At 39.8% G+C, this 17530-nt stretch overlaps 1 protein-coding gene and 2 non-coding genes across 3 annotated transcripts; all 3 read left to right on the forward strand.

Annotated features, from left to right (window-relative positions):
* Positions 1-854: 854 nt before the first annotated feature.
* COX7C (cytochrome c oxidase subunit 7C) lies at positions 855-3503 on the forward strand. Its single transcript, XM_075019440.1, has 3 exons — positions 855-1048; positions 2153-2298; positions 3409-3503. The coding sequence occupies exons 1-2, from the start codon at positions 974-976 to the stop codon at positions 2267-2269; spliced, it is 192 nt and encodes a 63-aa protein (XP_074875541.1). The 5' UTR covers positions 855-973; the 3' UTR covers positions 2270-2298; positions 3409-3503.
* On the forward strand, positions 1683-1745 carry LOC142027538 (small nucleolar RNA Z39). The gene has a single exon (XR_012649170.1). It is a non-coding gene; the product is annotated as a small nucleolar RNA Z39 (small nucleolar RNA).
* On the forward strand, positions 2688-2749 carry LOC142027537 (small nucleolar RNA Z39). The gene has a single exon (XR_012649169.1). It is a non-coding gene; the product is annotated as a small nucleolar RNA Z39 (small nucleolar RNA).
* Positions 3504-17530: the final 14027 nt, after the last annotated feature.

Raw genomic sequence — 17530 nt, forward strand, 5'->3', positions numbered from 1 at the left:
GCAGTTCTTTCAACCTGCCTTGATTAATGTGTTATGCTGGTGAGCATTAAAAAAAAAAAAAAAAATCCTCCCTTAGATACTATGTAATTCTGAAGAAAGGCTACTTAAAAATTGTTTTCCTGTAACAGACATGGCAGCATCAAACTCCTCTCTTACTGAAATAAAATGCACAGCTTTTATTTAAAATATGGTATTTAAGGAAACTGATTAATACCATAATTTTAGCAGTAACTTCGTGATGTTTCTGATTATTCCTTTTCCAAACATGAAGGGTGGTGTGGGTTTTTTTTCCTCCATATTGTCAAAGTTTCTTTGAAGTGTAACTTTGTAAGAAAACGACGCCAGAATATACACATTACAGATGGCACTACCACATTAATCTTCACCATTTGCCTTGCCCGCATTCACTAGACTCTTACAGTTTTTACAACCACGGCAGTCAGCTAAATCGTCGGGCAGCGACCTCTATTTCTGTAGTACTGTAGAGATTAAGCGCGGATTTCGACTCACGCCTCCGCCGCTTCGCCACCCTACAGAGAAGCGAAGATTCAGGATCTCTAGTTTACAAGCTGACCTGTGCTATTCGCCAGATTAGCCCGAGGTAACACACTCCCACTGCCATAATTGCTGCCGCTTCCTTTTCTCACGTCTAAACTGCTCCACCGCCTGCCCGACCGCACCTGACGGAACCGCTCCGCCCGCCCCAGGCCCGAGGGAACGCCGGGCAGCCGACAAAATGGCGGGCGGGGGTGGAGACCGGCGGGACGCTCCCGCCTCTGAGGCGCGGAGCGCGTCCAACCGCAGGCCGCGGCTCGGGACCACGTGACGGCGCGGCACTACAACTCCCATCATGCCCCGCAGAGGTCCCTCTCTCCCCCGCTTCCGGTTCCGCTCTGTCGCTGCCGGAAGGCTCCGGGTGTGCCGCGGGAAGGTCGCGCAGGGGAGAGGGTCGCCGGGCTGCCCTGTCGGTACCATGCTGGCTGCCGGTGTCCGCAGGTTTACCACCTCCGCCCTCCGCAGGAGCCACTATGAGGACGGCCCCGGAAAGGTAAAGTGTGGGAGGAGGTCCCGGGCCAACGCGGCTGTGGCCTGAAGGTCGCAGGAAGGGGGCCTGCGGCCGGCCTCGGGGAGAAGATGGCGCGGGGGCCCGCCTCGGGGTGGAGAGGGAGGGAGGGTGACGGTTCGCCGCGGGGGGAGGGCAGCGGTTCTGTGGGCAGAAACGTGTCCTTGAAGGACGCTGCGCTGGCAGCGGTCGCCCGGCCCGCGGGCAGCCTGAGGCAGGCCTAGCTCAGGGGCGAGCCCCGCCGCGGCTGCCGGGTGAGGGACCGGGGGAAGACCGGGAGATGATTGCTGCAGAGAGGGGTCGCCGTGAAGGTGTTGTTGAAGCCGCAGCGCGGGCCTGCCCTGGCTTGCCGTAGGCGCCGAGGGTGAGGCGCAGGCCCGCCCTGGCTCGGGCGTCCTCAAGGTGAGCTCCTCGCTCGGTGAGCCCCCGTGAGGGGTTCTGAGGCCCCAGCGAACTAGATGGCGTTGTGAGGAGCGGAGTAACGGCTGCCCTGGTGCCGGTGCTCCAGCTGGCGTTGGGTGGGCTTTGGGGCCTCATGGTACCGCTCTTGCAGCCTCAGCAAAGCGAACTGTGGTGCAAAGGACTTAAGTGTCCTTCCCTGCAACCTTCTGCTTCAGTGGTACAGATGATGAGCATTGCAGTATGAGGCGCAACAATGATACTGTAAACGCTTTCTGATGTACCGTGTGCTTAAAGTGTTCTCTCAAGTCCTACATTTCAAAACTATAGTTTTACATACCTGGTGAAGGTGGTTAAATATCAGAACAGACTGCTTAGAGATTCTATGGGGCTTGTATGTGCAGGGGCATTTATACTTGACTGGATGAGGCCTTCAGCACACTGGCCCTGCTTTGAACTGGGGGGAGTGGGGAAGAGTGGACAAAACTACCTCCAGAGGTCACGTCCAAGCTTTTGTTATAATTACTGTGTTTTCTTCCTTGAGAGGAAGGGAAATTGTTTTGAGACTGAATATTTATTTTGTCAGTTTGACTCCATCTGTTAGTGCTCTGAGCTTCTCACCATTTTTAAGTTGACAAGGAAGTACTTACTGTATTGATTGCAAAACTAAAATTAATTTTTCTCTTCTAGAACCTTCCATTTTCTGTGGATAACAAATGGCGATTACTCGCACTAATGTGTGGATTCTTTGGAAGTGGATTTGTCGCCCCTTTCGTTATTGTCAGACACCAGCTTCTTAAGAAATGAAGAGGACAGACTGTAACTGTGCTAACTGGGTAACTGATTTTGTTAGGTTTCATAGCATAGTGGAATCTGGTCAAAACTGAGCTTTAAAGTGTCTAAACACATCTAAAACCATTCTTAAAATTTTCAGCCTTTCACAGTCCAGGTGCTTAGAGCTGTGGTCTGCAGTTGCATCAAAACTCAAATAATGAATAAGTTTAAGTTTGCTTCACAGGGCTGCTGCACTCTCATTGGCTTGTGAACTTTGGCTCCCCAAAGGCCATGCCTTTCTGACTGCAGCTTCTTGATAATCTACAGCTGGGCTAACTGACAGAAGAGTGCTACTGATTTGATACAGATAATAACTATAACCAAAACCATGTCTACCACCTTCTTTGAGAAAACATAAAGCTACACTTCACATAATCTGTAGGAATAACTGGCATGTGTGATGTGAACAAAAGAGTATGAGAAGCTGTGATGCTGTAAACGCTTTCTGATGTGCCAGTTAAAACTCAGTGGAAAACAAGATTTCTTGTGTGTTCAACCATGTCAAAACAATCACACCCTCTACATACAATGTTCCTGACAATTTGTAGAATAAAGTCACTTAATATAAAGTCATTAACAGCAGAAATTATTTTAATTGATGTTTGCTGATGGTCTTAACAGGCAAGGCAAGCCTCAGACATAGTTCAGACTGTGCAAGCATGCCATTTCCAGTTGAAAGGCTGCTTCAGTTTATCTTAATCTGTTTCCACTTTGTAAGTATCTGGTATTGTCAGTTCTGTAATATGAGAAACAATAAATCTTTTTCAGCAGCTGGAATGACCCAGGTAGTTCTTGGAAGGAAATAATAATCCTCACTGGAATCACATAAATTATTTCAATTTGTTCCAATTATGAAATTCCTTTGCCAGTCAGATTTTTTTTGGCTCCATAGACTAAGGAGAAAAAAAAAAAAAAACCAGCAGACTTGTATGGAACTTGAGCATTTAGAACTGTATGATTTCACATCAGTCAGGGCCTCTGCTACAAAAGCATGTGGTGGATGAAGCAAAGCCCATCAAAACTCTAGTTAAAGCATATATTTACAGCTTTTCTAGGTTCAGAGGTAACAGTTCTTAAATTTGTTAATGCTTTTTTTTTTTTTTGCCTTGCAGAGTTGAAGTCTTCTACACAGCATCTTTCAATGGAAAAGGGATAGCTGTAATTGTGTACTGTGCTGGATGTGACTAAATAAAATCTTAAATCTGAAGGTCTTGGGCTGTGTGCATTTTGTGAAACTTCTGAATGCTTTTGACAACTGGTATATACTGAGAATCCCTTCAAATTGCTGTGTATTGATATTAAATTAAACACTATCATCTTTACATATAAAAATAGAGGGTTGGAAAAATCTCATGTCAAAACTGAAGTTGGGCTTAACATTTTTATTTGGATAGATGTTTAAATAGCTTTACTAAGCTATGCGGTCTTCTCAAACACTTTAGACTACTCACAGAATATGACCTGGGGTAGATTATAACCAATGAGAATCACAGTGGGTATGCTGTCACCATGATCCATGCTGCGGAATTATCTTCAGTACTTTGGGGTGATCAGTTGAGAACATTTTATTTAGCTTTGCTTCCACACTCAGCTAAAGAGCTGCTGTTACTAGGTCTCTGTAGTGTGCTACATTATTGTTGCTCTAAGGAGAAGATATGCGTTGTCTGGCAGATTTCATTAGGCTTCAGGCTCCGATGATGAGGTAGCCGGGAAAAAGGGCACAGCAGCAATAATTACAACTCTGACCAGAAAAAGAATTGTTAATATTCTATAACTATTGATAGCTTTCAGTTTTTAGCTGTAGCTTTAGCAGAGGGTCATGCCTAATGTTGGGGCCTGTGTAATTAAAGGTAGTCTAGGAGCTGTGAAGAATGCTGTCAGGATAATTCTACCAACTTGAATATGACCACTGTTTAAATTAGTGGCCCTGTTGAGAGCATGAGTAGGAACTCATTTTCAAGTCTGGTTTTCTTGTGACCACTTCATTGGCTGAAGACATGGGGTACGAAAAGTGCTGGCATAACCCTGTAATGGTTTCTTCACCCTTGCAGATAATGCTGTTAGGTGGCAAGTATTGAGTTGCTTTCCATCAGTGAGGTTTTCTGGTTTACTTTTTTTACCTAAAACACACCCTTCTGTAGCATGGTGCATTTAAGGTAGCTTGCAACATCTGTCAATCAATGAACTGAATGGTTGTTTCACAGAAGTTCAGGTTCTGTTGGTATAGTTCAAATCTATACAAATACTAGTTATCAAACAGCATCAGCCCAAGTGTGTATAAGAGCAATAAAATACTGTTTCTAACAGAATAGCTTTTGAGTGCCACATTTTTTTTTTAGGGGTGGCTTTAAAATGCTCATGACTAGTGTTTGAAGAGCCTGAGCTCGGAACAAAACAGAGTAATACTGTCTTGCTACAACTTCCTCACTAAAGCTAAAAGGAAGCTTAATGAAGCATGGTGATTTTGATCAAAGGACCAGCAAAGGCTGCAGAAAAGTGGCAATGAAGTAAGGAAGACTCAGAGGAGAGATCCCAAACTATAGTGGGTTCAGACTGTAATAATGCTTTATGGCTATAATTGAGGTATAATTATATGGTATAATTTGTTTCTTAATGTACTTTCTGTCTGCAGAGTAATGACTCTCCACAGAGACAAACAGCGTGTCTCCCTGTGCCTCAGAGCAAACAAACTACATGTGTGTGCTGTAGGTGATATGAGAACAACATGCTGAGACAGCTAGGGAATCCAGAAAAGGTGACAATTTCTTGGTCTAGGTGTTGGGATTTCCTGGAAGAACTTGGGTACCATAAAAAAATTTCTGCCCTTTTTATGCAAAAATAAAAATGGGAGCTCTTAGGTGATGAAGTCTCATTTGCCTCCTGTAGCAGATGAGCAAGTCAAATGTCTGTTGCACAAGGTAAGCCCGAACAGAAGCCTGCTACAGAATCACATTTCTCTTATGGATCAAAAATGTAACTTCCACCATGTATTTATTTGCACCTAACTCACTGTGTTTGTTCTTTAACTTGGTTTATTTTGTTCGTTAATTTTCCCCCTTACTCCCAAGTCCTTGATATATTTGAAAAGAGTAAGCATCATCTCTGAAGGTTTATCTTGTGGGCTAAGCAAACCAGTTCCTTTAGTCTGCATAAAATAAGGTCGTCTTTGTGAGTATCATCCCCTTGTCTGTATTTTTTCTAATATATTTTTGAGCATGGGTGGTTAAACTTAAAACAGTTATTTTTAGATTAAATGTTAGAGAGTTTCTTCTCTCATGATGTATTCTAAACCTGTAATGTTTTTTCACAGTGTCGTTACACTGATATATCATAGTTGTTTAGGAACAGAGAGGTTCTGGGGGCTACTAGTTATAAGAAGTTTTCAAATTATGACCCTGTTTCCAAGCCTGCCACAAAAAAAATTATTGATATGAATCATAACACCCATAACCTTTCATCTCCTGCTGGTTTACTTAATTTCTATTGCTGCAACTGTAAGGCATACTCTGGGGGATGATCTGAATCTCTACTGTGCTGATGGTTGTCTTCAAGCTGTTACTTACTGTATGCTCCCACTCTTTTTGTGCCAGTAAGAGTCACAGAAAAATTAAACCACATCAGTCCTGCTTTGGATAAGTTAGCAGACTAAATGTGTCTTGTTAGTCATAAACTATCATTCCATAAACCTGTGTTCATGGTGTCCCACTATTAATTCATCTTCCCTTGAAAAAGACAGTTTAGTACCATTTTGTAGCCCCTTTAATCTAATTTGCTCAGTTAGTTCTTCCAAGATTTCTTGAATATAGGTTAAGTACACTTGCTGATTTTGATCTGTGCATTTCTCCAGTTTTTAGCTTGTATTTTTAATGTAACACCTGCACACTGTAAGTTTCAAAATGAGTAGCTGTATTCTCCATTCATTGCAAACTCTGTGTTAGAGTTACATGCTGCCAAAGCTGTAATTAGTCCCTTTAGAATTGGACTATTTCTCTTCATGACTTTCTTGGGCAGTTTACAGTAATTTTCAAGCCCCATCAGTAATCAAGTCTGTAAGTTCTCTGTCTGGCATAAGTAATTGGTTCCCTTAGGTTTTCAAAACTTTCACTTCCATAATAGAAACACATTAACAGATCTGTTTTCATCTATCTTTCTGTTAATGCAAGCTGGGACAGTCTGCGTTCTACCCAAAGGCATTTTTTACTACTAGATTATCTAATCTCATCACTGCTCAATAAAGCGAAGTCTAAAATTCTTCATTTGGTTGCTTGGCTGGAAAATACTGGTTGTCATTGAGAGATATGTAGCTCATATTAATATCAAATGTTTGACCATGTTTAATTTCACAGAGGCACAGCTCCAGATTGTATTTATTTCTCTGCTGTTACGACATCACTGCTTATAGCCAAGCTTGGTTTTCAGAGCATATGTCAGAGCCTAGGGCACCTTCCGTCCTCAACAATTTTTTAAATTTATTTATTTATTTTACTGCTACTCCCCAAATTATGTTGGTCTTAATCTTTTCTGTTTTACCTGTTCTATGGTTTCCTATTTAAGTCTTCCTATTCTTTTATTTGCTTATTGACTGCTAAATAGGTAAGCCAGAGAAACCCAGGTAGATTTTTGAAATATACCTATTACTAACCACGGTTGGTGGCATCTCTCAACTCTTTTCTTCTATGCCTAGCTCCACAGGGTGGAAAAGCTATCCATGGCAGCAAAATGCATGGGCAGGCCAAATGATCTCTGGTGGGAAACATTGTGCTGGTCTCAGGGAGCAATGCTGTGGATAAAATAATTTCCAAAAAATGTCCAATTTGAAATATTAATGCATGACTTCAAGAGGTGCTGAGCCACTGAGTCTTCTGTTTACTTCACATAATGGGACTAGCCCAGCTCTACAGCCTGACAAGCCCTACCCTGTCATCTCCCAGTACAAGTTAGGGGATAGGTTAGCTGATTTTGTGACCCTATTAAATACCAAGTGTTTGTTGACCTCAGAGGAACCAGGTTCTCATCTGAGAATGACTTCTCTAAACACATTCCCACCAGAGATGCTAACATGGAAATACCCAGCCCTGAGTGATTCCAGAGATGGAAGTATTGCTATACATATGTAAGAGCCAACTGATATTTAATGGTAATAAGTGGGATTAGATCAGATTCATTAAAAAACAGGGGTTGTAGAATTAAGTTGTTCAAAACATGACAGTATGTTCCATCACAGCTATATAATAGTCTGAGTACCCAATGAAATATTTATTTTTAAAATAGCCTTTTGGGTTCCCTTTAGGGCACCTTGACTTGGTAGAAGATAAATCAATTGAAAAAACAAGAGGTAGAAAAATAAAACACAGGCTTGACGTTACAGGCAAAAACCAATATGTAAGTTGTGCTTCTCTATCATTAAAATTGTATGAAGGAAACAAGACAGTGGTTAAAGGACATCTGGGAAATAACAATTCTGTGTGAATGATAATATTTTTTGCTTGCTAGATGCCAATTTTAAGGATCATCTTTTATGGTCCCTGATTTTTCTCCAGTTTTTTTTCTTATAATTTTCCCCTTCACAAATTCTGTTTTGGCTCAAACTCAAAATAGTTTCACTTTGTTTCCAGAGAGGATTACACTTCAGTATTTTAATTATTTTAGATATCGGTAGTCTTCAAGCAGTTTCTCAATTAAATCTAATCAGACATGATTTAGGTGTCCTTATGTTTTAATATTTGGAATGTTTCCAGTTTGGGGATCTCTCTGTCTTAGTCTGGAACATTACTTTTTCTTATTTCATAAACACAGCTGGACGTTCACAAATTCCTTACAAAGTGCTCTGAAGATATCAGATGAAGTAATTTGATGGAGAGAGGAAGAGGGAGTGTATCAGAGGTTAAAAATTTTTGGAAATAACAAATGGTGAATGTTTGACACATAGGGTGGCAAAGCCACACTTCACGTGTTTCTTCTACATGTTTATATTATATATCTCAGAGATGTACAGAGGTAGTGAGTTCTTAATCAATGTGATAGATAAAATCCAGTGCTGACAACTGCAAGGTGGTAGTGGGGCAATTTAAACTCTCATGGAGGTGAGGTATCCTGAATGATTTGTGATCACTCTAGCAGAAGATGCCATTGCAGACTGCTGAACAAAAACATCTGCTCAATGTACAGTGGCAATCAAAAAGACAAGGAGGATGTTAACCTCTGCTACAGAAAGGGATGGAAACCATAACTGCAGAAATCATGGTGCCATTGTATACATACAAGTGGTGTGCCATTCCTTGAACACCACATGGAATTTTCTTATTCTACCCAGATTACTGAAGGACATGAAAAAAAATGTAATAGTTTCAGACATGGAAAGGTTTCAACATGAGGAAAGAAACTATTAGAACTCTTTAGTTTAGAAAAGAATGAGAGGAAAAAGCTATCCTCTCAAAATCATTCACATCTGAAAAATATTACTAGTCCCAATGACAAGAATTCACTGTTGTGACTGCTACAGTGGGTTAGGGGCTGAAGAGGATTTGTTAGTTAGTTTGCTAGTTAGTTTGCTTGTTTTTAAAGGGGGGGAGATGGAGCATCAACTTTGAATTGCTCCTTCACTAAGTAATACAGGAGTGAAATTTAGTATTGAATGGGAGGGGGGAATGAAGGACTTGTGTTCCATTACATTAAATGGAGTATATACTTAGATTTGATGAAAAATATTATTTTTCAAATCAAATGTTTCTTGAATTTCTGATCAGCAATTAATTTACAATGTATCCTTTTCAGATCCAGTTTTCAGAAAGCAATAGGCAGTAGATTTTTTTTATCCAAAAGAACAGAAATTGCAGGGTTTGTTCAGTTGTGCCTTGAAGCATTTGGTATTAATGCACGTTGGAGATAGGATACTGGATTTGATGAACCACACTTCTGAACCATTGTGGGCAACGCTTACATAATAGATTGCATATTAGTACAAGAGAAACCTGGGCTGTTTTTTCTTGCTTTAAATTCTTGATGACCATTTGAAGTGATATGTTGCCCTATACAATAATTAGAGTATGAGTTACTTATGAAAATTACATTACAATCTTTTTACTACTAATTAAATAGTAGAGTAAAATTCAAAATCTTTTCTAGTACATGTTGTCAGCTACTCCTTTGCTTTTTGTGGTTTTTGCTGGCCTGAGATTTTTATTTCTGTTTGAGGTTAACATAGGAACATGAAACAATTTAGAGATTTATAAACAAATTGGGTTTGAGGAAGAAATATGAAAGTAGAGATGTTGTTGTCATGACAACCAAATTAGCAGCCGTTCTTGTTGAACAGAAGCAATGGATGAGAGCTCGGACAGTATTGCACAGGCTAACACATGAAAATTATTTTTATGCTTTAAAGATAAATATAAAGATATATACATTGCATTTCATTACCTTGGCTGATTTCCAGAATCTCAGTGTAGTGATATCGGTGGGTATTATTTAAAAAATTAAATAGAATTGTTAGGGGAAGAAAGAAAGAAAAAAAAAAAGAAAGAAAATAATAGAAAGAAAGAAGTCATTAACTTTTCTGCCTCCATGTAAAAGAAATTGATTGTTCTCAATTTCATGAACAAGAAAATAAAGTTGCAGAAAGGTCAAATGATACACCCACTAAGTCATAGCAGAGCTGGGATACAGCTCTGTCCAGCGCTATAAAAATATTCCTGCTTGTTCTCACCTCAGTGGGGTATGTTACAAGCTGTAAGAAGTATGTGTAATCATTATTTTCACACATGAAAATATGTGTGGTGGAGAAAAATAGATTAAGTCTCTCGATTGTTTAACAGGAAATTGTAATGGGTATCAGAGGAATACAGTAACACATTAATTTATTGTTACAGGTATTGTAATTATATCTTCAATTATCTCAAAAAGACATAGGTAGAAAAATGGGAAGAATGCTGTAAGTTTAGGGTGTATGGTACTGGAAACACAACTTTGAAATAGCATTGACTTGTTTATGGCAGATGAAAAGACAGCAACTGTAAAACCCTCTGTACAGATGGGAATGCATGCAATTAATCATTGTTCCAACTGAATAAAACATAAAGGTAGAATTGCCCCTCCTCTGCCATATCCATAGATTTTATCACAGGCAGCTGTGCTAATGGCCTGTTCCTGTGAACTGTGAACTCCAACCTCTGACTGACTCACTAACCAGCTTTTGTTTGCTCTGATTATAGCAAGAAGATAAATGTTAGTTGCTCTCTAGGATGATATGCTCAGTAAGTTTCACTTGCATTTAAATGAGTTTAAAATAATAGTATTTGCTGGAATTAATGTGATCCACTGTTCCATTTTCTCTTTCAGTATTCCATGAATAACATTAAGTTCTTTCCTGTGGTTGTGCCACCTTTTCCATTAGCTATGTAGAGCATGCAGCTCTTTGAAAAATGTCAGTGTATAAATAGTGTTGCTAAGAACCTAACTAAGCCAGAACTAGCAACAAAATTTGGAAATGTACCTTGCTGGTGAAAAAACAGTGCATGTAAAAATTATGACAGGTGGTGGAAGGAAAGAGCTGAGAGGAAAGAGTGTGGTCTGAGGTTTTGTTTCTTTTTTCTAAAGTTTTGATTGCACCGTTAGAATTCAGAATTGCTTGAGGGTTCTTTAGAGTAAGTGTGGCAGAGAAAAGTGCTCCATAATTCTGGACTAAATGTAGTTTTGTAAAGACAAGAAGAAAGATCTCATCCTTGAGGAAGGGAAAACCTGGTAGCCACTAGCCTGCTGCATCAGTCAGGACAGATACTTGACGAAATGGGGCTTTGCAGTTAACCAAAGCTATTACCTGTTGCCTGAAACAGTGGCAGGATGGGCTGTTGAGGAAAAAAAAAAAGTAAACATATACAGGTCATTAATATGAATGAGCAATTCTTCTTGCATGTGTTCATGAGCCATCCAGGTAATTGAAAGTGAAAGCTAAAGATGTGCCTCTCTAAAGAAGATCCATCTCTTTAAGACCTTGTCTTATGGAGTTTTTTTCCGACAGCCTGAAGCATTGCTGCTTCAGATTTAGGGACAGCTAATTGGAAACTTTTCTGGAAACGTGCACATCACTGTGCTCCAAAACCACGGAGGCTGTGCATCAGTTCCCCCCACCCTCACCCCACTGCTGTCACTTCTCTTTTGTGTTTGTTTTTCCAGACGTGCTGCTGTCCTCTGAATCCAATATTGCAGAAAATTGTTTTCAACCAAACAGCAGCAGTTAAGCTGTTAACTCACTATTATCTCAACCCACTGTCAGGAGCTATAAATGCGTCTTTATAGCCCAGTTGGGTGTATTTTACTGCTAGCTTTACAAAGCTGGGGGAGGCGGGGGGGAGCTGGGGTTTTTTTTGAGAGGGCAGGAGGAAGGCTGGCAACCCCTGAATAAGGTCTTCCTTTTCATATTCTGAAGTGGCAGCACAAAGGGGGAGGTATTATGCAAAAGGTTTTAGATACTGCATCATTTAACTTCTTATGCACACTTTAAGTGCCTCTGTCCAGTACATAATGAAAAAGGAGAGTACGATCACCTGACAGCTAGCTTATCTACAGGACAATTAACTAGCTGAATGCATGACTCCGAAATTACTTAAACTTTATTTAATTCTCGGTTTGACACTGCTTTCCAGTTAAAGTATCCCTGTATCAGTTCAATTTAAATTTACCTCTGAAATCAATTTATGTAAAAAAATTTGCCAGTTAATCTAATTCTAAGTAGGTCAGCAAAAACTTAACTATTACCACTTTAGATAGTTCATTTTTTTAAGAAGTTAATTCAGAGTAATTTTCCTGTTGCTATGTAGGCGATCCTAGGAATGGGTTGTGCAAACCCCAGAAAGCCAAGTAGAGCATCAGCAGCAGTACAGTACCAAGCACAAGGATAGCACTCAGACACTCCCATTTCTCTGGGGCATTAGGTGCCTCACTTGTGGTCTCAAGGGGGGAACCATGCCCAAGGTAGGGGCCATGTCCTAAGGTTTTTAGTGGTTCAGTATTCATTTCATTATAGAAAGCCCATAAATTGATAGTCAACCTGATTTTATGTGAAGGAACACTTGACTTCCAGCAATTGCTCCAGTGAGTGTTTAAATACAGTTGTATATAATTAATATTTTTTGTTTATTAGAACACAAACACAGGTCTTGTCTCTCCTAGTAAAATGCCTATGCAACAGATACTTAAACAACCCTTGAAAAGTGGAATAGCTCCGATGACTGGTACTGAGAGCACACCCTCCTCAGTGTACCTGAAACTGTGTGGATTAAAGCACACTCTCGGGAAGCCACTGGAGATCACCTGAAGCTGAACCTGGGTCTCATATTCTGCACAAAAGCTCCCCTGGGTGGGAAGTGACCACATACTGCTTCTTTCTCCAGCTAAATTTAGATACCAGTAGCTATGTGAACACCCACTAAATCAGGTCATGCAGGATAGAAAATAACCACAGGTTGTGCTTTTGAAAACAGCATTACTGTCAGATACATATTTTAAAAAGTTTTTTTTTAAATTATAGGAGAGGGAAAGTACAATATGTCATCAGGGACTGAAAACATTCATTTCTTAAGCCCCCCTAGCAATTTTCAGGTAAGATTACTAAATGAAACCTTTGGTATCCCTCAGAAATCAATGACCTTTGAAAAATTAGTGATGAAGCAGAAGACAATTCAAGGTGAGTCTATTGACAAAAGAGAAAAAAACAAGAATTCCAACCATCTCACTAAAGATGAAATAGTGGAGGGCACTACTGGATGAGAGATACTAAGTCAAGGTTAAAATGTTTCACATCTGCAACAAATCACATTTAAGAAAAACTGCCCATCGAAGGGTGTTTGTCCACCTGCCAGGTGAAAAAAAAAAAAAAAAAAAAAAAAAGAGAAAAATTGGGACCTAATTTTTCCCAAGTATTTCTTCTCACTGCCTCAGTCTTTATGTGAATAACCATCAGTTAGTTTGTACTGGTACATCCAGCAGGTCCAAGGGCAGCATGGATGGATCCGGTTTTCGGGGGTGATGGGGGTACTGAGTTGCACAGTATAGATGCAAACTACAGCCTGCCACTGCCTGCAGGGCAGAGAGCAGGCTCATGATTTTAGCACCAAAATGTGCACTGAACACACGCATGAATGGATGAATAGGTTTTGGTAGCTGCGTGCCAAAGAACAGAACATTTTTTTATTTTCCTAAAGAAACAGAAATCAGGATTCCCATCTACAGTTTAGATGCTATGTTAACTGTTACTGAATTAAGCCATCTATAATTACAGGAGGACTTTAAAAATAAAACAGCAGCAATGGATCTCCTTATTCTGGCTCATAATTTCTATGTCTGTGATCCAAGGTACTTGGTTCTGAATACCCAATCTCAAATGATTCAGACAGGGCAATTTTTCAGAAAATGCCTGCCAACCCACTTTGTGAACACCAGATCAATGCAGAGTTCAGGAAGTCATACTCCCCAAAATTAGAAATCATAAAATTAAAAATAATTTAGAAAAATTTCAGCCTGTATATTTAAAAAGATATGTTGTTGCTTACCCTTAACCCCAAACATTTTCCTTCTCAGAAATTTGTATCATCTCAGTAGCCATTCTGGAAAACTACAGTTTCTCCATTTCTAGCAATAACTATCCTATGAAACTTCAACACTCGTTGCATTTGGTGCTGATGATTAGCTACCTATTTGACAATCCCATTCAACTGCTGAGACTTTAAACTTTTGCAGTCTTGTAAAATGCAGAAGTACTTTAGGAGGCAATGCACCATCTGGCCTCATAATGTCTCTCTTACTCTTGCAGGATATTAAAAATTCACTGTTCCCTCCCTCTCCATCATATTCTTCTGCAGGTTCTTCTGTCACATTTAGCTACTTTTATCTTAAAAAGGCAGTAAATTTAGAAAGCATTCAAACCCCCCCAAAAAGCCAAAGCTCTATGGTATTGTCATGCCCTAATGCAAGTGTGGTTTTAAGCTAGCAAGGATGACACTGCTAATGTCACATAAAGAAGACTTTTAGAGCAGAAGTAGCTAAGCAACTTTGGAAAGTCAAGAAAACTGAGTGTTTTCAGACCTTGGAGAAGGTATTTGTATTTCTTGAAATACAGGCATATTTTTTTAAAAAATATACAAGTCCTGGCAAAAGTGCTCTAGGTTTTGTTTTGCCAGGGAAGCTATAAAATAGCATTGGATATATTCAAAGTCTAGCTAGTTATGAAATTCCTCTGGATTTCAAATGGACTGTAAAACTTCTGTACAAGCAGTAAAAAACCAAAATTATGTGAAAAATCATGTCAGATTTTTGTGCCACCATTTTATTTAGCTCTATTTGATGCATCTTTTCTTAGATATAGATTTTCTTCCTTTTTATTTATGTATATGGTGGTGCGCAGGTAACAAGATTTTACAGAAGTGTCTGAATGATTGGAGTTGCTCTCTGTCACACTGAAAAAAAGTATTTGTTACTTGGGAATGAATATGTACAGAATGAAGAAATTAAAACCGTTCGTAAAGTATTGCCATTACATTTCCCCCTATTCTGTAGCGCTTATGAAACATAACTTCCCTAAAACGTCATTCTTTGCACAGAATGATTACTTACATAGCACTGCAATATCTGAATAAATATTGTCTAATTCTTACTTAATTTCTTTGCTCAGTTCAAGTGGTATCGTATAAAAGTCCAAAGGACTGCAATCATTCCCATACCTCATTTTCTCAACATGCAGTGTTTTTATATCACTGTGTTGCTATAATAAGTATTACAAGTGAAAGAAAATTGAAATACATGCTCAAATGTTTGCCAAAAAATTAGATATTCCGGACTGCTGCCAAGGAAAAGGGAAAGAATTCCCAGTAGCCATCCAGCAGATACTACCCATCCATTCAAAGAGCATCCAAAAGAGCAGAGCACTCCTTCATTTGGTGAGGCTCATAAAATTCAAGAGTACCTAAATTAGATGCCTTTTCATGTAGTTTTGTTCGAATGCTTGATTTCCCTGTAACGTCTAGAAATAATTTGTTAAATGTCTCAGGCTTCCCTGAGATACTGCCGGTGTCTAAAGCATCACCTGTCAGAAAGAAATGACCTTTCCATGAAGAAAACAATCGTTGCTTATGTCTTTTTAAATGCTGATAATCTTACGTGAGACCAACAACAACAGCAAGATTTATTGTACAAAACCCCCAAGTATATATGCACCATCAGGTAACTTCACATTCTCTGATGAATAAACAATTCAAGTCATAATTGTTTGTGCATTCCTGCAAATGTCAACAAAATCAAACATCTGTCATGCCAGATAAGGAAACGTGACTCATTTAATATACTTAGCACTCTACTCAGCCTTGAAAAGGTCACTCAGATTTTATCAAGCAATGCCTAGTTTAGTGGCTTCTAGTATATGACCATGTAGTGGCAATAAAGCTATGACCGTATTTGGTTACCCTTCAAATGACATATTTGATTAAGATAACACATCATATTTAGCACAATCTGTTTAATGTTGCTTTTGGATATACTCTGACCCTTTCAATTACAACAGACTTTAACATGAAATCATTTTTACGAAAGTTATGGTCGTAACCCTCAGTTTCATCCCACCAAAATAAGCAGAGCAAGCCAGAATGATTGCCTTGAAAGCCACCAATTTAAGACAACGAACAACATACAAAGACAGCATTTACCCTTCTGCCATCTTCAGTGGCAATAAACAAAATCCATACACAGTTCAATTGTGGATTGAAGCCATGAGCGACACACAGGTACCGCTCGTCTGCCAAGAGCACAAGGACTAAACACCCTTTTGATTATATTTTGGCTTCCTGCATCAGGCTCCTTGATCCAGTCCTGAATACTGGATCAGAAATGACTCATGGCAAGGGCTGCTTGTTATCCCCACTGACCTACACCAAAAGGCTGTTAGGACAGCCCAGGAATGTCTCATGTTGCACAGAGCTCTTTAGCTGAAAACTGATCTTTTGAAACCGTTCCCAATATCCTTCATTATTCTCTTGTTGGCCTGTACCCAACATAACTGCTAATTTCAATGAGAGAGAGACATTTAGGGGGGAATACGGACACAGTATGGAAGAGAGGATCATGCCTGCTTCACCAGATGGTGTGAAAGCATGGGTACAACCCCTTGGTCATTCCGTCAATTTTTTGCTTGATGGCTATTGTAACCTAACACCAGAATGCAGGGCATTGGGTCTCATTTGGCCATAAAAACCCTGACAAAATGTTAATATTCTTGATACTGATGAGTTGGCTCTGTTCCTCCTCAAAACAAGAAAACTAAACCTGAAAGATATTATTATATGGGAGATCAAAATAATCCACATATTTCACAGACTGGTTGGCAGGTTAGAGTTAGTACGGAAGCACAAATGGGTTGCTCATGTCTCTGGACAGCTGGTGGGACCTGGCCCAGCAATCTTTCCTCTGTTCTTCTCCCAAGTATTTGACTCCTGAGCCAATGCTATGAACTGGCTCCAGAAATTAATTTATAATCTGTGGGGGTGATGTGGGTTGAGAAAACAATATTCTAAGAAGGAATGTACTTTGAGTAAAGGTGAATTTGGAAGGCTTTAGATGTCTAAATTATGGAAGACCTTTTACAAAGGAGGAGAAAGGATATGAGTTGTTCTTCCTTTGCATTCATTTCTGGCATTCGAGAGAGCCACAAGTCCCAGTGAGGATTGTACTACTTACAGAATTATTTTTTTCATCCCAAAAGGATTACAAAACACTTCATGAAGTGTTAGTTTGTTTCACACCTGCCAGTAATGGGAAATACAGATTACAGCCCTCTGTGCCAAGGTTGAACACTGCTCCCTTGGGAGAGGACAAGCAGGTCTGTGTATCCAGGTCATTCCCGAAGGACTCCCTTGGGGAAACAAGGTTGAATTTCGGCTCATACTCAGCTAATCAAATAACCAGGCTTTGCACTGGATTGGTACTAGGGTCTTTCATTGCCTATTCCACCTATTACAGAGTTTGAGTTGGCCTGACCTTTTCTACTGCAAATACGTTGTAGGTATGGACATGCAAGAAGTCACTTCCGAGGCAGAACATAGCATCATTGTGAGGTGGTGGCCCACAGTGTCTACGATCACCTATTCACATGATTAGCTCATATATGTGCATTTGCCATATTTAGCATCCTTCATACAGACCCATCCTACAGTATTTTGCACAACAGAATTGGAGAGATAGATGGCAGCATGA

Source organism: Buteo buteo, chromosome Z (assembly GCF_964188355.1).
Source record: "Buteo buteo chromosome Z, bButBut1.hap1.1, whole genome shotgun sequence".
Lineage (NCBI taxonomy): Eukaryota > Metazoa > Chordata > Aves > Accipitriformes > Accipitridae > Buteo > Buteo buteo.

What these genes read in the sequence shown, in the direction of transcription:
- COX7C (XM_075019440.1), top strand. Translation starts at nt 974, where the DNA reads ATGCTGGCTGCCGGTGTCCGCAGGTTTACCACCTCCGCCCTCCGCAGG. An exon ending in ATGAGGACGGCCCCGGAAAG is followed by an intron (nt 1,049 to 2,152) that starts GTAAAGTGTGGG and finishes TTTCTCTTCTAG; the next exon opens with AACCTTCCATTTTCTGTGGA.